Source organism: Lichtheimia ornata (assembly GCF_029851405.1).
Source record: "Lichtheimia ornata isolate CBS 291.66 chromosome Unknown scaffold00001, whole genome shotgun sequence".
NCBI classification, from domain to species: domain Eukaryota; kingdom Fungi; phylum Mucoromycota; class Mucoromycetes; order Mucorales; family Lichtheimiaceae; genus Lichtheimia; species Lichtheimia ornata.
Genome location: NW_026695321.1, coordinates 1301145 through 1321012, shown reverse-complemented (window position 1 = coordinate 1321012; position 19868 = coordinate 1301145). Strand labels below are relative to the sequence as shown.

General features: G+C 43.5%; 7 protein-coding genes across 7 annotated transcripts; 2 read left to right on the top strand and 5 right to left on the bottom strand.

The window, feature by feature from the left end:
* Positions 1-1060: 1060 nt before the first annotated feature.
* On the bottom strand, positions 1061-1823 carry O0I10_000471 (uncharacterized protein; the record flags this gene model as incomplete). Its single annotated transcript, XM_058480581.1, has 2 exons — positions 1061-1463; positions 1537-1823. The coding sequence occupies 2 exons, from the start codon at positions 1821-1823 to the stop codon at positions 1061-1063; spliced, it is 690 nt and encodes a 229-aa protein (XP_058349104.1).
* A 1167-nt stretch (positions 1824-2990) lies between these two features.
* O0I10_000470 (uncharacterized protein) lies at positions 2991-4253 on the bottom strand (the record flags this gene model as incomplete). The annotated part of the gene is made up of 8 exons (XM_058480580.1): positions 2991-3030; positions 3096-3336; positions 3392-3517; positions 3573-3594; positions 3650-3768; positions 3829-4094; positions 4152-4165; positions 4224-4253. 8 exons carry the CDS (start codon positions 4251-4253, stop codon positions 2991-2993), a joined length of 858 nt encoding a protein of 285 aa, XP_058349103.1.
* Positions 4254-5292: 1039 nt separating this feature from the next.
* O0I10_000469 (uncharacterized protein) lies at positions 5293-6453 on the bottom strand (the record flags this gene model as incomplete). Its single annotated transcript, XM_058480579.1, has 1 exon — positions 5293-6453. The coding sequence occupies one exon, from the start codon at positions 6451-6453 to the stop codon at positions 5293-5295; it is 1161 nt and encodes a 386-aa protein (XP_058349102.1).
* A 1409-nt stretch (positions 6454-7862) lies between these two features.
* O0I10_000468 (uncharacterized protein) lies at positions 7863-12256 on the top strand (the record flags this gene model as incomplete). Its single annotated transcript, XM_058480578.1, has 20 exons — positions 7863-7923; positions 7983-8105; positions 8160-8269; positions 8349-8441; positions 8491-8557; positions 8623-9123; positions 9183-9340; positions 9399-9524; positions 9584-9685; positions 9743-9985; positions 10054-10339; positions 10395-10570; positions 10638-10837; positions 10897-10977; positions 11043-11172; positions 11235-11318; positions 11384-11570; positions 11633-11778; positions 11840-11959; positions 12026-12256. The coding sequence occupies 20 exons, from the start codon at positions 7863-7865 to the stop codon at positions 12254-12256; spliced, it is 3225 nt and encodes a 1074-aa protein (XP_058349101.1).
* A 1316-nt stretch (positions 12257-13572) lies between these two features.
* On the bottom strand, positions 13573-14892 carry O0I10_000467 (uncharacterized protein; the record flags this gene model as incomplete). The annotated part of the gene is made up of 2 exons (XM_058480577.1): positions 13573-13814; positions 14742-14892. 2 exons carry the CDS (start codon positions 14890-14892, stop codon positions 13573-13575), a joined length of 393 nt encoding a protein of 130 aa, XP_058349100.1.
* A 1233-nt stretch (positions 14893-16125) lies between these two features.
* O0I10_000466 (uncharacterized protein) lies at positions 16126-18948 on the top strand (the record flags this gene model as incomplete). Its single annotated transcript, XM_058480576.1, has 6 exons — positions 16126-16296; positions 16359-16485; positions 16559-16765; positions 16830-17219; positions 17279-17455; positions 17510-18948. The coding sequence occupies 6 exons, from the start codon at positions 16126-16128 to the stop codon at positions 18946-18948; spliced, it is 2511 nt and encodes an 836-aa protein (XP_058349099.1).
* A 95-nt stretch (positions 18949-19043) lies between these two features.
* On the bottom strand, positions 19044-19741 carry O0I10_000465 (uncharacterized protein; the record flags this gene model as incomplete). Its single annotated transcript, XM_058480575.1, has 3 exons — positions 19044-19414; positions 19474-19593; positions 19666-19741. 3 exons carry the CDS (start codon positions 19739-19741, stop codon positions 19044-19046), a joined length of 567 nt encoding a protein of 188 aa, XP_058349098.1.
* Between the last annotated feature and the right edge of the window lie 127 nt (positions 19742-19868).

Genomic DNA, 19868 nt, shown 5'->3' with positions numbered 1-19868 from the left:
GTTTCCATCCCGTTGCGTCGTATCATCCGTGTACATTATCCAAGATGAGATGAATTGGGCAATGGTTCGCAATACGACTCTTTACCACTCCTGCTACAAACCTCTATCATCGGCTACGACTACTACGACCCCGACACTAGCACACAATACGCCGTAATACAAGAAAAGCAAAAGTGTGGGTTATCAATGCGGCTTTTTTTTTTGAGGTGCAGAAAAATTTTCCCGATTAGTGGCATCGGTGCTGCAGCAGCACCACCCCATCATTGTCATTTGTTTGACGTACTCTATTAAAGTCGGGCCCCATGCATTTTTAAACAATGGCTTGCTGCTGAATGTTCGTATACCATAGTTGCACACATTGAGACCATTCCCGTGGTCAAGCAAGTATAGATCAACCTAAAGCAATTACCCCTTTTTCGGGTTTGCCATGTTGAGAGACGTGATTACACAAGAAAGGGGGCTCTATCTGTGTCACCATACTAGAACATTGCTCTGGAATAATTGAAATCTGCTGTAACCGGTAATGCGTTCCATATCGGTTTGGTTACTCAATACAGGCTGACGTTTTCACATTCACGCCAACTTTTGGTAGGTTACTCAATACTAAAGATACCAATACGTAGCTCGATGTTGTTGTTCTACCCGGTCATTGTTGCCTATTACGTTACTCACAAGCCCCAACCGAAAAGTAGTACGTTGTGTGTCATTGTCGGAATACCAATACCTTCCTTACAAAGTACACTGTCCCATACTCAGGGGCACATGGGATTCATTCGAATGCATCTCACACGACTTTGTGAGTACCATGCATGCTTATTTCAACCAACTTTGGGCCACCTTGTGATCATTCTCGGGTGTCAATCATTGAGCCAACAGTAATCCCAATTGCAAAAGTGATATTAAAAATGATTCTAGTAGCTGTTGTTGTTGCTTTACATGGCATGTATGCAATGGTGATGAAGTTTAATTAGGATGCATATATATAAAAAGGATGTTGTAGTAGACCAGCTATTACAATGCATGATAAAAGTTGTATGCAACAAGGGATGGGAGGATGCATCTAGCAAATGGTAACGACATAACCTTGTGCCTTGCACATGTAGGTGGAGGTGTTGTCATCATAGGCATATGAGTAAGCATCGGGGCAAGCATCCTCAACAGCCTTGGAAAAGTAGTTGGGCGAGCAAGTATCAGGAGTGCTATGAGCGCCAGCGCAGCAGTATTCATCAGTGCCAAACTTGGAGCAAGCTGACTTGCAGCCGACAACATGACCCTTGCTATTCTTGACCTGAAGATCGCTAGGGCAGGATGGAAGCTTGTTGCATGTAGGGGCACCACAGCGGTATTGGTCAGCACCACTCTCCTTCTTGGGATGAATAGGCTTGATGGACATGGGAAGGTTGAAACCATCGACAAAGCTCAAGTCATAATAATCATAGCCACCATGACCCTTAAAAGTAAACCTATCATCATCATCATCATCATGTTAATGATAATCGTGGTACATGTAGAATTAAGAAGAATGCATATACATACTCAGCTAATGAAGCAGGGTCAGCAGCACCAGCAATGGCATTGCACTCTTTACCATGGCACTGGTCACGGGCCCAGAAACGACCTTGCCAGTTGCTAGGAAGAGAATAGGTGGTTTGGCTGCCCTTGGCAACAACTTTTGTGGAAGCCTTGCTTTGACCATTGGTCAACTTGCCGACATGGAGATCATAGCCACAATGGTTCTTGACAACAATGTGAACATTACCCGAGGGAGCAGCAACAGCAGCACCAAAGAGAGCAGCAAGGGAAAGCAACTTGATAAAGTACATGGTGAGTAAGTAGAATGATGCTTCTTGATCATCGTTGATGGCGATCCCATTTTATACCTTGGTGCAAAAAAAATCTTCTTGGTTACCCTGATCATCAAGGTCACCTGCGCAGTAGAAATAGGGGCAGGGTATAATACCGATTGGATAGAGAGGCTGCTGTTTCATGTTCAGTTGTCTTGGATTAACAATAATGTGTCAGTTATCTGTTTCGCATACGCGAGGAGCAAATAACGGATGGCAAAAGGTGATCAAAGTAACCACGTGGTGGTATTGATAGTCTTGAGCACGGATCAACATGATAGTTGAGCTACAATGTCGGTCATGCTTTCCAAGGTCGTACGATCATGCAAACTAGTGAAGCTAAAAGACATAGTTTAGGTAGTAGCTTGCACAACTTGCAATAGCATCGGGGTGTAGCGGTGCGATCGTTTATCTGAAACCAAGTCCACAATAATGGTAATGTTTGGCCATTGTGCCAATTATCTTCCATTGCTGGCAACTTTGTTCCTGAAATCCTACGTATTCGTCATTTGTCTTTAAAGTTTCCCATGAAGCGGTGGTCAAAATACCATGTTTCCCAGTTACCGGGTCATTCATTAAGAGCCCACTAGCTACTTACGAGTAGAAGAAGCGTAAAGACACTTTCAAATGTATTCATTGTCTAGTATTCTTGTATGACGTTCATTGACCAATTACCCCCAAAATCATAAAAATATGCCTTTCATTCTAAAGGAAGCAAGCAAAAGTTGTTTATTGTTTGCAATTGATCGCTGCTTGCATAAAGAGCTGGATTATCTGAAATGTGGCAGAAAATAGGAACTCAGTTTCCCAGTTACCCAGAACCTGGTTGCTAGTGACCCGAGTCAATGTGGGACCCACTGCTATTGGGTCAACTTATGGAGAAGTGGCCAATTGTTAAACATCATTTGGTAAGCAATGGTATTCTTGTTGTCCAAGTCTTGATCCAAGTGACGTTGTTACATATCAATGGCATGGCAATGATGATGATAAATGTTTGTCGTACAAGGTTGTGGATGCATAACAACTCATATGCAAAGAAGATCCCTCCCACCCCGCATTCATTCAACCCGTTTTCCCGATGCATGTCCTCATACACAAAGTAAAGGCTTGGTATTATTTGATCCACGATAAAGAACACTACTCGAACTATAGCTTGGTGAAGGGTGCGGTATCGGTGGGTTGAAGCCTGGTATACACAACATGGGTAAATAATGAGCCATCAACTTGATCACCGCAAGACATTTTGCTTACCAGTTATCCTTTGGATACTCAGCTTCACCTTCAATGACGTGGAAAGTATAGATGTAGCGGGACTTTTTGGAATAGTTTGGAGCCGACTTGTGAACAACGCTGCCATGGATCAACACCAAGGTACCAGCTTCCACTTCTCCTTTGACATATCTCGATTCATCCACATGGACCGTTTCTTCGCCAATGAACGTGGTGCCACTGCCATTGGGATCACGCACAAATCGTTTTTCAATTGGTTTCTCTATACCCATTACGTAAATAAACCTGATTTTGCATCCGTCATCTTGTCCTCTTACCCTTATGTGATCCAGGAATGAACCATAAACATCCATTTTCTTCTGTGCAATCTTCCAATGCAAACCAAAAACCTGTCGCTGACAAAGGATTCGTGTAAAGGAAGGATGAATCTTGATGAGATGGCACTGTATAAGCAAAGATGTTAGCATTTATGTATCGATTCAATCCATGAACACTTGCCTGGCCCACCAATGTAAGGTTGCTATATGGATTTGGTCAACCAATTGGAATTGCATATGTAACTCTTAACCTATTACCTTAAAGATGACCATGGATTGAAGCAATCGAGGATCCTTGAACTTCAAATCTCGCACCATTTCTGACATTGTTTCATTGAGAGAGATTGACCGAAAGTGGGGATCCAATTCGTGGATACCTGCTCTCCACCATCAATGTTTAATACGTACATCATTAACATGTGTCCTCTTTCTCTTACCATGTCCAATCTTGTTGATCGCTCGCTCCTTGGGAATCTTCAATTGGCCATTGTCATCAAAGGCACCTTCTTCAAAGAAGAAATGGATCTTGTCACCCGAGTTCAGGAAGTAGTCATCGCCAACATGCTTTTTATCAGTGCCAGTGCCAGTCGAGAATCGTGTTAGTGGATGTCCTTCCAAGCTGAAGTCTTCAAGTAGTTGAGCAGCACGATCTTTGAGTTCCTTGGCCTTGTCTTTGGTGAAGAAGTTGGGGATAATGAGAAAACTACACATCAAGTCGGTCAATGAGGGTTGTCAATGGGCGTGTCCTGCAATGCAATACCCGTCTCGGTCAAACTATGTCCATTAGGGGGTTGAGTGATTGTGCGCATTGGTTGTATATAGAAGCCTTTACCTGTTCCAGTTGTTCTTGAGTGAGTACCATGATCTTCCTTGAATAAAGAAAACGCGAAAGAGATTGGGACGTTGAGCGTGGGATAATGCTTGGAAATCATTCGTTTTTGTCACCCGACTTGTCGGTTTTCGATATGATCATTGTGAGCTGCATAAATGACACCACCACCCTTCAATGATAACGTTTAATACACCTAGCATACCTTAAAGGGTGTACATTTTGATCCTTTGAAATCACTCCATTGACTTTCTGGATCCTATTACTTTCAAGTGGTAACCATATCTATAAGGGGATGGTCGCACAGACACTGCTGCCACACGCTTATCGGTTTATCTTCCAAAAAGCAACATAGGTGGCTGCAAGTAATGTACACAAAACAACAAGAATTTCCCTATCCCCACGCTGAATATGTGTTTCATGTCCAAAAGCAGCTCTCAAGCTTGGCATGTGTGTGTGTAAAACTTTGGCTTGTGTCTGTGGGGAATACAACAATGAAATGCTTGATGCCCATTAATTATGACATGTACTACGCACGTAAATAAATGAGCTTTCATTTTTGTCGTCCTCTTTGACGTTGATTGTGACGGATTAGTAGCACCTATAATGAGCTAAAAGGTTGATGACAAAGAACAAGTTTTCTCAGGTACCAACCATGTAATTGGTTACACAAAGACCTACCCATGACATGCATGCTTAAATATGCGACTTTTTGGTTCATTATCATACATGAGACGCAGGGCCAAATGCGATAGCCCTGTATAAAAAGAAAGACATATCATACAAAAGTACATTTAAACGCATGGCATGATCATTTAGTAGTTGAGAATGTAAGCAAGAGAAATTTTGGTGTGTGTGTGTGTGTGTGTGAAAGAGAAAATAGAGATGCGTGTGAAACAAGGAATAAGCTATGTACATACATTGGGAGAGTGGGGAAATGAGAAGAGGATAGGGTGGCACAGCATAGACACGTTCGTTTGCAATAATGATGAATGGGGTTGGATGTGCGCCGATCACACTTTTGATTATATCACTTTCCCGAAAACTCCCGTTTCGTCAAAAAGTCATACACTTAACGTCGTTGTTTTCGACTCGATGTTCTTGGTGGTGGTCTACGCGATGATGATGATGATGATGCTGTGCTTCGACTTTTACCACCTCGAGATCGATTGCGTTTCTTGATAACATCCGTTTTAAGACTTAAAGGTCGTACCATACCATGAAGCTTGAGAAAGAGACCACATGCATTGCATAATGGTTCTCCCTTGGGATTACGACGCCAGAGAGGTGTATTAGTAGTCTCACAATTGGTGCAACAAATGATTCCATCCGGATGGTTTGGCAGCAAGGGTGGAGCAGGGGTTGCTTTTTTTCTGCTTCCGGGCGATGTTCTTTTTGTATTCTTCTTTTGGTGTGATGATGACAATGAAGAGCGCACGTGTCGTTTAGTATGCTGTGTTGTAAGCAACCAATCAGGATCATTGTCCTTGTCATCCTCCTCTTCATTCTCTTCCTCTTCGCTCGTTTCGTCTTCATCGTTTTTATCGGGTATGGCTTGTTTCACGGCAACATCAGCCGCTGCTACTACCTCGGTTGAAGTAGAAGCCGTGCTGGTAGTAGTGGTGATGGATGGCGGTGTTGATGGCGGAAAGTTTTCCTCAGCACTGATGAGTTGGTTGATGAATGTATCATCATTCGACACGTTTTCTTGTGATTCTTGTTGTAATGCAGAGGTTGATAGAATATGAGATGGGTGAATGTGTAAAAATTGGGAAAGGTCATTGTCGTGCAAAGTATGATTGTTGTTGTCAACCTCGCAGCTGGTGCCGTTGCCACCAGACATGATCACGGGCTCACCAAGGAGTAGTGTGTCATTTGGATTGTTGTTGTGATGATACATCCAAGCTGTTGTTGTATCATGGTCTTGCTTAGTGATGGTATTCCACTCCTCGTTGAATGGTGTACTCGTTTGGAACGTCATGTATTCCGAGCTATTGGGTGTCATCGGTAATGGAATACCCGCCATGCCAATAATAGGATGCTCCGAGAGTGGGTGATAGTGATGATGGCTGTATCCCAAAGTCAAATCGCTTGCTGTTCCAGAAGACACAAGCCCATTCAAAAAGAGCTGCTCAACATCTGCCATCATGGGTTCACTTGAAGAGGATGCAGCACCAGGAAATGAGGCTGGATGTGGTTGCTGTTGAAAAGGATAATGGACCTGGGAATGCATGGCTGCAACAGGAGAAAAAGGGAAAAAAAGAAAATTGATGCGAAAAAAAAAGAAGAGACGGGGCTTTTAATGCATCAACTGACGACCGGGATCGTTGACATGGCTATACAATTCCTTGTGTCACAAAGGACCACCATTCGTCATATATACCTTCATATGCGAGACAACTCTGCCGGGTGCACAGTATAAAAGGGAATCATGCAACTATGGTACGCGCATCACCGTAACAGTGCCGTGCACCTTTGTGTAGAAAATAAGCAACAACGTGATGATAGGGCATTCTCTATCTTTTGTATCATGGGCACCACTGCACTATCAATAGGTTGATCAGCACCTTTATCGTGCCATCTTCATGCCATATGAGCCTAACAAATACTAAACCCCTTCTTTCCCATACTACATTCGCTTTGTTGTTTTGCTCTCTTTTTCCTTTCTTCCTTTTTGATATTGGATGAGTTGTACAAAGTATTACACAGCCTTTTCATCGATGAGTCTTTGCTCAGCCGTCATGGCAAGACGCGAGGTGGCTGGCCCCTTCTCCTCCGCTTACATCTACCATCCAATCAAGCGAAGCATAGCTTTGGCATCTTTTCGTAAAAGCTAAAAAAGGAAACACGTTTCTGTGCTCAAAGGATGACTATTTATCACTCATTCCTCGGCAGATATCACTCAACATCGCGTCTTTAATGATTTGAAAGAAAAGTCAAGAAGCTTTGAAGCTCATTAACAATGTCAACCCAGAATGAAAGAAGCCGAGATTGGTATAATAAAGGAAAGTGGGGAGAGTGATGAGACAGCAACATCAGCGGCATGGATGTGGTGTTCTAGGCCTGCAGATGCTTAAAAAGTGGCGTAATTTAGTTTTGAGCCTTGGCTCATTGCATGTGCGCTAAGACAAATAGATTGTTACCTATATGGAGAATCCCGTTCTTCAGCGGTTCATGCAACCCAACACACTTGATGCACAAATAATGCCGATGGCTACACACATGTTAATCAACATGATTGCATGATGTCCTATTATGTCTCCCACTAACCTTGATTGTCAATCTAAATCTTGCTTACTTTTCAAGAACAAAAAAAGAACGACATGATTAAGCTCAGTGTGTGTGTATATATGTCAAACGTTGTTGAAAGGCACGTGGTGGGGAGATGTTTCTCTTACGTCGCTTCTCCAGCATCAGCACCATCCCATCACCATCACCATGCGCACACGTAGATCCCACATTAATAAGACGTTTATATATTGATATGCACATGAATCCTGTTGAGCTATGTATGTATGTCCAGAGCGTGTGCTGTCAGCGGCGAAACCGGTGAGCGAGGTGATGCTCAAAAGAGAAAGGGCGGTATTACTCCGCCTTTATTGCACATCGTTTTCCTGCAACCACTACGTGTTTTTGGCATCCATGGCATCCGAGGCAGTCCGTCAAGCCATCATTGACAGCCTATTCTCTCCCGAAGCTGGAGGTACAATGCGTAATGTGCTCATCACTCACGTCGTCTCATTGTCTTCTTTTCCCCGTTAGGTGCCGCCGAGAAGTTGCTTATCCATCTCAAGGTCTTTGAAGATGTAAAACATACCGATTCCGGTGGACGAGGCAACGGCACTCCCCAAATCGTTGGCAAACCTCGATATCTCTGTCTAACACGCAAGTAAATGTGGATATACAAAAGATAGGCTATTGACACCTTGTATACAACAGAAAAACGCAACAAGATCCGGTTATACAAGACCAAACGCAACCAGAATGGAGCATTCACCATTGGGAAAACGTGGTCTCTTGAGGATATTAAGCTGATTGAATCAATGGATGTAAGTATGGGTGTGTGTGTATATACAAAGACATGAAGAAGGGATATTGATGTGTGTGTGTGTTTGTGTGTGTCGTTAGGCCAACCAATTTTCGATGACATTGAATAAGCAATATGTATGGGCTGTTGAATGGCCACGAGAGAAACTCGTCTTTTTGGCACACGTGGTAGATGTAAGTAAATGAAGAGGAAGAATGATAATGGATGTTAACCTATGTTTAGTCATGCCAACGATTCCTCGGCAAAGTTCCTCGCCTGGTCAACCTTGATGAGAGCTATTTATTGCGTTGTAAGTATGGGTCATTGGAAGTAGGATATCGGTGGATAGCATGTTGATCATTCATTGTATGATAGATTTGGCGGGATCCGTTTCAGCAGTACCATCCAAGCCTAGTGCTACGTCAATGACACCTTCATCACCTTCATCCACCATTCCTCCCAGTATTCCACCACCAAGCTCACCACCTACCAATCATCATGAAAACGATACACGATCCTATTCGTCATCATCTCAACAGTATCCACCATCAGCTGAACGTTCTTATCCACCACCTTCTTCTCCATCATCCACTCGATCGCCACCATTACAACCACCAGCTGCGCTTGAGCAGCAACGAAGTAGCAACCATAACATCACACTTGGATCTCCACCAGGTGCAAGAACGGTGGAACCTAATGTAAACACCACTGAGGAAACAGCAGCAACAGCAGCAGCAGCAACAAGATACCCAGATCATTCACAACCACCCGTTAATGGTGAGACAACAGAAAGGGAACGTCGTGAACAAGAACGTCTTCAACGTGAGATGCGCCGTGAACGTGAAAAGAGAGATAAACAAGCGCAACAGGAACAAGGCAAGTTTGCAATATGGCATGATGCCGATGATGCCATAACATGTTGACATTTTCAATAGAAAAACAACGCAAAATGGCTGAGATGCAGGATAAGATGGCTGAACAAGCGTCGTTGATGAATGTGGAAGAGCTTTTAGCGGATTTCAATTGGAAAACGAGTGGTAATGCTGCAGCATTGGAGAAACGACTTTTGGGAGAGTTGCATGCGCTGGAAGCAGTAAGTATCACGTGATCAATGATAGAGGATGTAGGCATCTAAGTGAACTTTTTCTCAGGCCAATGTACATGCCATTATTCAATCGGATGAGCGTGTTCGTTCTGTGGTGGATCAAATCGATGAAGCATTGCAGGAATTGGATACCATGGACAATTGGTTGTTATTGTATAGCGCCGAATTGAATGTAAGTTGTTGATATGAATGCGGATGACATGGGTTTTAATGCTCTCTCTCTATCGGCAGAGTATGGGCGATGATATCCGTGAAATCGAATCCCAGAATCGTGGTCTACAGATCCTTGCGCAAAATCAACAAAAGCTTAGCCGTGACCTGGATTACTTGCTGGTAAATGGTGCTTACATTGAAGTGAAACAGCCCAACTCAACTATCGCTCTTATATAGAATGCCATCACCATTCCTCGTTCCTGCTTAGACAGTCTCAAGTATGATCCAATGGACACTGCTGAGAATGTGGGTCAAATTCAAGCAGCGGCAGAAAAGTTGCAACAAGTTCTCAAGATCAAGTTGGATGATGGAATGCAAAACATGCGGGCAGTGCAAGAACGTATGGAAGTGTACAATGCACACAGCAACAAATTCAGCAGCCGTATCTATGATCATATGAAGCAAGAATTTGAAAAGCACGTACGTTGAAAGATGGCTCATCTGCGTAGATGGTTGAATTCACCAAACTACCTACCCCTTTTGTACAGGCTCAGAATTATGGAGATATGAGAAATCGTTCGCCAGCCAACTCATCCCGCAAAAATCAACCCATTGTCGCTGTGCCTCACAAGTCGATCGAAGACAGCCTTATCCGCTATCAAGGATTTTCATTATGGGAAAAGGAAATGGAGCCACGTATGTATAGTGAACTTCAACGGCATTATGCACAAGCTATGGCCCCCTTGTACGAACAAGATATACGTGAGCTCCTTGATGCCACTCGACCCTCGTATACGATCCTACGTAACCGTGGAGCTGATGATTTGGATTATAGTATGTGAATGATATTGAACAATGCGAAATCAGCCGCTAACACTGTATCCTTTAGTCTTTAAGCCTGAAGAATCACGTCCTGTACGAGCATTGGCGTATGGTGCCAACCTTAGAAGTGAGGACTCGAGAACACATCGGTACCGTCATATGCTTCGAGGATCTGTGGAAGGTGTCATCGGCAATGGAGGTAGCCGTGGTAGCATCGATGATGACGAGCGGGCTGCAGATGATGTATGTTACGAGGATCATATTGCTAGCTAGACATATCCATGGCACTAAGGTGTGTATTTCTTTGTAGGCTTTTGGTCAGCTCATTGCACAAACAACCATGCTTGTATGCCGAGAACAGAACTTCATGTGCGATTTGTTCCAATACTATCAAGGTGCACCCAAATCCTTTTTGGAACGTGGCCCAGTGTATGCTCAAGTGCCCAATTCAAACGAATTGTGTGGTCGACGAGAAAAGCCACGTGATATCAAAATGTCCAAGAAAATACTGTAAGTAGATGGCTCGATGGATATTATGGATGCCCAGTTCTTAAGCCTTTGATTTATAGTGATTGGATGGAGAACATATTTGAGACGCTTGAACCAAGCATTGTCAGCCTTATCGAATATGGCGTAAAGAGTGATCCAACGTAAGTCATTCAACAGGAATCGGACCTGAGGAGGTTAGGATACCAATCATTGGATTTCTATCTAGGCAAGCGATAAGTATGTTGGCAGCCGTTGAATTCCAGAATGACAAGTGGGCGGGATCAGATCAAAAATTCATGTTACGCATGTGCAATTCATTGATGCAACGATTGACTCGGATGTTTGAACGTTTTGTGGTAAGTTTTGCTGCTACGAGCTATGCTATATAGGGGTGATGATTGATGTATCGCACTTTCAGGCCGACCAATTGAAAGTCATTGAGGACACCAAAGTGAGCACCAAGAAACGGCGTGGTATTCTACCATTCTTTCGCACATTCCCTGTAAGTTCATAGGATGCGGTTTTTTTGGGGGGGGATGATACAGTCGCACTAAATAAGGTTGATAGGTATTTGCATTACGATTGGAAGTGGCAGCTGCCAATGTGGATCCGGATTCTCAAACGCGAAAGACTGTGAACGATGCCTATGAGAAAATCATCAACACCATGATGTCGAGCTTGGATTCTATTGCTCGTGAAACCGATCAAACCGGCGATGATAAGGAACAACTGAATGCAAACATCATGTATATTGGTAAGTGGTCCTATCATCTCGTGTATCACAGTAGGCTTCATCTTTAACAAACTTTTTTTTAGAAAACATGCATCATTTCCACCATGAGCTGCGCTCAAACAAATTGCATGTGCTTGAGAAATGGATGAAGTATGCAAAGAACCAGTATGAGACGAGCTTGAACTCTTACATCAAGGTGGTGATTCGACGACCGTTGGGCAAGCTACTTGTAAGTATTGCCATGGAGACACTACGTATGAAAACAATGTTGGCTAAGGCGTGTGCTACAGGAATTCTTTGAAGGAGTGGAGAATCTCATGCACACAAGTACCCCAGAAGAAGTGCAATTCCACATGAACTACAACAAGACCCAACTTCGTAAAGTAATAAGCATGTATCCTCCCAAGGAGGTAAGTGTAATCAGGAACACCATCGATATCATCCATCCACCTTACTAAAGACATCGTTGTATTTAGATTAAGAAATCTTTGGAGCAATTATACAGGCGAGTTGACAAGCACTTTTCTGAAGAGGAGGGTCTTTTACAAGTGGTTTGGCGTGGTATTCAAGAAGAATTTATTCGACAGCACGAAAAGATGGAAGACTTGATCCAAAAGTGTTATCCGGATGCACGTGTCCACTTGGAGTTCAGCATACAAGACCTTTTAGGCATGATGAGCGAGCTGGCACGCAAGGTGCATGTGTAATGAATGTCTCATAATATATCCTCCTTTTAATACAATCCCCCAATTCCCTCTTTTTTATTCAAACATGAGATGGATGATGATGGAAGCGGAGCAAAGATGGACATGGGCAAAGGACAATGAGGGAATCTTATGATATGGGCGGTGGTCGGACATCCAAGAGTGTGTGTGTGTGCTAGCGCTAGGCCAAAGGGCGTAAAAAAGGGTCTTGAGTTCAGTGGCTGGTGGGGTTTTACGCTTACACTCATACACGACATTTCACGGTGTGCTTGACATGGTTTGGATGATGGCGTTTGCTATTATTAAGTAACCTGCCTTGCCATTGCGAGTGTTGTGATACGGTTTCCCAGCCAAAGATGTTATGCGAAAGAGAAACTTGCTAATGTCTTGCCAGCTGAGAAGGATTTACTCATCAGTCGGAAACCAAGAATAAACCCCAAGGACCTCGGTAGACCTGGTGCTCGAGAGACAAAGGCACAGGGACAGATACGGGTTCTACATTACTGTCATTATTATGTTCGAAATAAATCTTTGATTGCTTTGATATCAAACAAGCCCCTGGGTTATTGTGTTGCTGCAGTGAGGATCATATAGCTTAGGATGTGATATGCCCTACAATGTTTTGGCATTCAAGGATTAATCTTTCTGATATCAACCTTTTAGCGACATTGGGCGATCTCTCGACTTGAGCTACCAGATCCCATGTTAGAAAATCATATGCTTAGGGAAATGTCGTGTCTCTGTTACATAGTAATCATCGACCATGGGGCTGCCAAAAAGTATGAAGCCTTGAATGTGATCAAATGAGACCTCCACCTGATACTCTTTTAAGCCAAAGAAAAAGTTATCATCAACCCATCTTAGTTCGGAAGAACATTTATTCAAGTACATTGCAAGGTAATAGTCATTATAGTAAGTCTAATGCTTTTCGCTGGCACCTTCTTCAGTGTCATCTCGACGTGAGTTCCACCTTCGCTATGCTCTTCATGATGTTCCAGATCACATCTGTCACCCAGTCATCCAATTCCAATGCATTTTCATGTTACTTCGATGGCAGGTGTGGCATGTCTACATTATCCGATTAGTGATTACTCTTTGCTACAATAACCAGAACCTTACATTAGTGGTATACGATTTGTTTACGATGGCCACGACGACTTCCTCGAGAGTCTTGTCTTCATCATGGCATGAAGATAAACACCTTTGATGCCTGGCAAGGAACCTTATTGTCGTTTTCAGCGTCCAAGACCAAAGGCAATGAGGAAAATTTTGTTGTTTCTTTGGTTTGAATCTTGATGAAGTGAGTATAGCACCATTGTCTAGCCGAGTCGCGGTGGTGGTGCTTGACTCGGTGTCGAATAAACATCCAAATCAGGGGATTGTAATTGATCGAAATAGTCAACCTCATCTACATGTTGGTGCTGTTCTGGTGTGGTGGGCATGGCAACGGTATCATGGGTGGCCTCAGCTGGAGTTAAAGATGGTGGTGGCATGGGCAAAGAGGTGGGCACAGACAACGGCGTAGCCATGGAAACAGCTGGTTGTTGATGTTGATGATGATCTGAAATGCAGGTTTGCTTCGATACAAGGCAAAGAAAGCGTAAACCATTAGCCCCACATTATTCTTCTTTCCTTTTCCTCACATCCAGCTCATGCTTACCATTGAATGAATACCTCACGTTGATATCCAAAATATGGTTCAAAGAGATGGCTCCAGTACCTTGAAAGTATCACGGCATTTCGATGCTGCTTGTAAATGTCATCGCATCATCTTAGACTTATCTAATGTGATTTTCTAGCCGGTAATCGGAAAAAGGAACAAGGGAAGGAGAGAAGGGGAGAGGGGAAAGAGAAAGAAGAGGGAAACGAAGGAAGTAGATCATGAACGCGTACAATAACATGTGTTCTGTTGATCATCATTCTTTGTCTCTGATACAAATAAATAAAAAAAGAAAGAAACCCGGCTGGATGGCCCTATCCTCACCACCTGCAACAATGAAAGGGACGTTAGATCAAGAAGAAGAATGAAGAAACAAGTACACTTACCCTGCACAGGTGGGATCAGGCAGTTGGAACAAAGACAAAGATTTTGTGTAAGCGGGGCCCGATGCAGAGGAGAGCGTAGCTCGTGCTGGTTCACCTGGGTGGTATGTTTGAAAGCAAAGATTAAAAGCGATTCAAGGCTGCAAATGTAATAAATGTGTATGTTACCAAACGTTTCCATGTCACGTTACTTTTGGTATAGTCGGCTTGGTTGTAAGGACGAGCAGCCGATTAAAAACGCGTTGTTGCTGTATAGCTCCTCTCTACTGTACACGCTTTTTACGATGCATGTTTGCCCTTGCGTTCCCCGACGCTGGCGGTATGTATCATTATCTTGAAGCATTTCCTGGAACCCCAAGAAGAACGAAGCTACAAAAGAAATACATAGCAGCAAAGAAATTAGATTGCAATACGTGCAGCCATGTCCCTTTTCCAATTCTTGTACCTTCTTGTAGTGCTACCCAGTTCTTGTTCTGCAACAACCGCCTGGGTCTTCGTTGTCGTTGATCACGTTGTAATACTTGCTCACGTAATTGCTTGATTTTCTTTGTGGGTTCGCAGCGAATAAGACAAGGACGGTTACAGCGTTTGGCCATTTGTGAGATGCAGACGTCCCGTGTATGGAGATTTTAACGTGCTGGTGGCGTCCAATACAGTATCAGGTTACTGCTTAAACCGCATAAAGAGAAAAGATTAGAATCATTGAGTAAGCAAAAGAGAGCTTTGCTATCCCTTAACTTACCTTGAAAAGTACATTGGATTCATCGTTGTCGACATTGTCAGTTGAAAAGAGCTATAACCAGGACACCTTCTTATATCAACCCCATGTGGGCTCTGGTGTGCCACCTAATCCACCTTTGCATATGTATCTCAGGAGATAGCTACATCAAAAGGGAATGTGAATATGTGCATCATCAAGTAGGGTGATCAGGCTTCACCTTCAATAAAGAGCTAACTATCACAATGACAGCAATGATAATGAAAATAGGCTAACAATGAAGGCTAGAAAAGGTCATCATCACAAATGAGTCCATGGATCGGTCACAAACTAAGACCATCAACCTTCATGATACTCACATTAACTTGGGCTTGGAGGCTTCGGCAATCAAAAGAGTGGTACAATGGAGGCAAAGAAGAGGGGTATGGGAGTATGATAGTAGGCGACAACATCCCTGGTTTATATATGCATGGTCGGCGTGGGTATTTCTGTGACCACAAACAATGATAAATGTTTGTTGGGGATAGTGTACAAGATGATAGATTGATGGGATGGCTTCACAAAGAGTCTTGGTATGGTTGATTGCCGCTGCATGAATCAAGATTTGAGATGTAAACAAGGTGACAATATCCATCATCATCTTGGCTATCACGAATCACTTGTTCTGCTAAATTTCACGAGATAAGACGTAGGGTACTCCTTTCAGTAAGAAAAGTTGAAGATTGTCAGCAAACATAGCGCCCACGCATGGTGGGGATCCCATTCATCATCCAACAGTGCACCACATGCTTTCCTTTTTTGTGCGTTTGAATGGGAAATTACATTTATAGACGTTTGTTTAAAGTAATAAGCTATGGATACAACTAAATACAATGTTGGTATGATCTCTGTGGAAGGATGATGGAATGTTGTCATGGAGCTATTAGGTAACGAATGATCCAAAGCACGTGTTGCTGGGATGAGGAGAGACGAAAGCCCGACATAATTTGGCGTGCAATGCACACACGCACGTTTGTTTCTTTTACTGTACTACCCCAGACCTTCTCCTCACTTGAAATGCAATCGTCAACAGGCAAGGACGCTATACCCTTTTGTGAAGCCATTCAACTAAATGACAGTGGACAATGTAGCATCTTGGGAGACTCTACTCGACCCACAAGAAAAGACATCGTACGTGGAATTGTTTCGAACGGCTGACACCGAAGGCAAAGGTGTCCTTCTCAAAGATGAAGCCATGGAATTCTTCAAAAAGTCCAATGTACCCAACAACATTCTAGGCGAGGCAAGTATATTCAACAACATTTATTGTCGTATGATGTATACATACTTATATCATAGCTCTAGATATGGGAAGCAGCCGACCGAGACAACAAGGGTTTCCTTACCGACCAAGAATTCTGTATAGCCATGAAGCTGATTGCCTGTGCACAACATGGTATTCTTCCTGCTAGCCCTGTATTGACAACAACTGGTAGGTGGGTATATTGTGTGTGCGTGTGTATGTACAATGGGATGTATATCCATGATTGACGCCAATTTGATAGTCCCATTGCCACAACTTGAAGGGGTTCATGTACGACCAGCAATACCGAATACGAACCGACCCTCGACCCCACGATCCAATCCTCCACCTTCAGCAAGTCCCAATCTCCAGGCAGCTTCACCAGGAAGTGACACTTTGTTACCTGATGAACGTGCCCATTATATCAGTCTCTTTCAATCCTCAGGTCCTGTGGATGGTATCTTGATCGGTAAGTGGATCGAAGGATGGATTATACAAGGAATACGTTAGCTGATATGCAAGGATATCATTAGGGGAAAAGGCCAAGGAGGTCTTTTTACGATCCAACTTGCAACCTTCCACGTTACACCAAATTTGGTCACTTGCTGATACTCGCAAATCAGGCACTCTCAACCAGACCGAATTCATCATTGCTATGCATTACATTACACGTGTCCTCGCTGGCCATTCTTTACCACCATCTCTTCCAGCATCTATTTATGCAGCAGCTGCTTCAGGTCGAATGAAATCGCCCGTCATGTCCAATCAATCACCTACCATTCGACGTCAAGATACGATGCCTTTCACAGGTGGTCAATCTCATCATCCTGGTCGTGGCGATTTTGATATTTCAAATGAAGAATTCAACAAGTACAAAAAATTCTTTGAACAATTGGATACGAATCACTCTGGTTTTATCTCTGGTATGTTATCCTATTGAAGGAGGTGGATTCATGCGTTGGACTTATGGTACTGCTTTTAGGTGGTGATGCTGTTGTTTTCTTCCGCCATTCCAAGCTATCCGAATCTGATCTTGCACGTATTTGGGATCTTGCTGATACGAATCAAACGGGTCAATTGAACTTGCAACAATTTGCTGTTGCTATGCATTTAATCAACCGACGGCTTTCGGGTGGTCAAATTCCAACCACGTTGTCAGGTAAATATTAGTTCCCTTGGAGATAGAAGATGATATTGACTTTGAATGGGATAGATACGGGCCTTGCACGACACCCATCATTTATGAATACTCAATCACAATCAACTGCTGCTGCTGCACCTACCCAACCTATGGCCAATCAATCATTTGATCTCCTTGGCTTATCTAGCAATGAACCATCATCATCAGCAGCACCACCGCCCGCTCAATCATCATCGCTACCATCAGTATCTCAGCCTGCTGTAGGAGCGACAACTGAATCTGTGAGTAACATTGGGCAACAGCGTGCTGAGCTCGAGTCGACACTTACATCCATCCGCAATGAAACGCAAAATCAGATTGCACGTAACGATCAGCTTCGTTCACAAGTGGATACCGAAGCACAGGCCATTCGACAATTGCAGGAGACCATTGCACGTGAGAAAGAGTCTTTGGAAGCGTTGAAACGAGCAGCTACAGATGCTGAACGAGAATTGGAACAACAAAAGAGCAAAAAGAACGAGCTGACACAAGAATTACGAGTATTGAAGCAAGAACACAATCACTACAATCAGCGTCTTGAACATGCTCAAAGCGAATTGCAAAAGACAACCATCAGCTCACCTGTATCTGCAAAGGAACAACCAACGACGAGTGCATCCTCCCCCATCAACAACAACAACAACATGTTTTCGTTATCCACTGCACCAGCTGGAGAGTTATTTGGCTCTGTCAATCAGCATTCAACGGGATCTCCCTCATTATCACCAGCAGCAAAGAAAGGATTCGATCCATTTGAAGGATTCAAAAAGGGGGCGGCAACATCATCATCTGCAGCATCGTCTCCTATTGCAACATTGAATCGATTGAAGGAAGAATCTGATAACAAGCAACAAACAAGATCGGGAACACCCAATGTGGATATCAGTGACATTGAAGCCAAATTCCCTGATCTATCAACGATGGAGCATAATTTCCAACCTACTTCACCAGCTCATCATCCTCCTCCTCCAGCATCTTCATCATCAGCAACATCCACGCCTGCTGCAACGCCTAAACAATCATCAGCATCGATTCCTTCTTCTACACAACCACAACAACAACCCACTTCACCCTTCCTTCATAATAATTATTCGATTCCACAACAACAACAACAACAACAACAGCCATTGGTTCGCCAAGCAACATTATCCCCTTCACAAGCTAAATCGGTTGCCAAGTACGGTTTTGATCTTTCAGCCTTTGAGGATGATGATGGACCCTCTACATCTACCACAAACACTGCTCCTGCTGCTGCTGCTCCTCCTTCTGGATCACTCAAGGATGATTTGCATTCATTGATCAGTAGCCCTGCAACTACAGGATCCACTCCTCAACCACCACCACCACAACAACAACAACAACAACAATCCACCAGCTTTGATGATATCTTCAATGTCACTCCTAGCAACAACAACAATAACAAACCTGCCCCAGAAAAGAAGCCCACATTTGATGAAATGTTCTTTTCTTAAATCAATAAAAGCTTCATAGTATACCTCCAACTACATAAGATTTGGGTGATGCATATGTATATACAAGTCATTATCTATTGTCATTCTATGATGTCTTAGCTAGTAAACAAGCGTTGAATAAACTCGGTGAGACCGATTTCATTGGTATTGAATTCATATGCGCCCCACATGACAAGAGCTGTAGTGGATGCCAAAGACCAGTTGGCGACCTTGTGCATGCGTGGGTATTCACGCTTGGGAATATAATCAACAATGCAAGACTCGAAACCAAGGTAAATGTGATATGGCAACACGACACCAAGCAAGCCGTCGGTGATTGGATGAGCACCATAGATAAACTGTGTGCTGATTAAGGGAACCAGGGCAAGTGATGATGCACGTTCCATTGACCACAAATAAGCTCCATGTGCATAGCCTTGTTCAGTAGCCTTCGTTTCATTATTCGATACAGCTTTGGTTGTTTCTTCTACACACATACAACATGTCAATTTGATCCGGATAGAATAAAATGCATCCTCGACTTACCCTTCTTTTCAGCACCAGCACCAGCATCCGTCGTTGCGACAGCAGTAGTGGCAGTAGAGGTTGAAGTGGATGAAGTAGCAGTAGCAGTTGTTGTGGTGGTAGAGGTAGCTGCAGTGCTCGCTTTAAGAGTCGAAAACAGGGATCGCCTATGAGTCAATGATCGATCGGGCAGCAGTCGACAATGTCACTTACAGGGTCTGGTCCACATTAAAGGTTGGGATTGTAATAAGCGTGGTCGACAGTGGCGAAGTAACATACGAGAAGCCATAGTGAACAAAGAAAAAGAGAGGATGTGGTCTTTACTGCTGCCCTGGAGACCTGGCAACCAAAATATATTGCGGATTGTGAAACATAGACAGCACCATGCCACCAGCACATAGTAGGCAGCTGAGCGA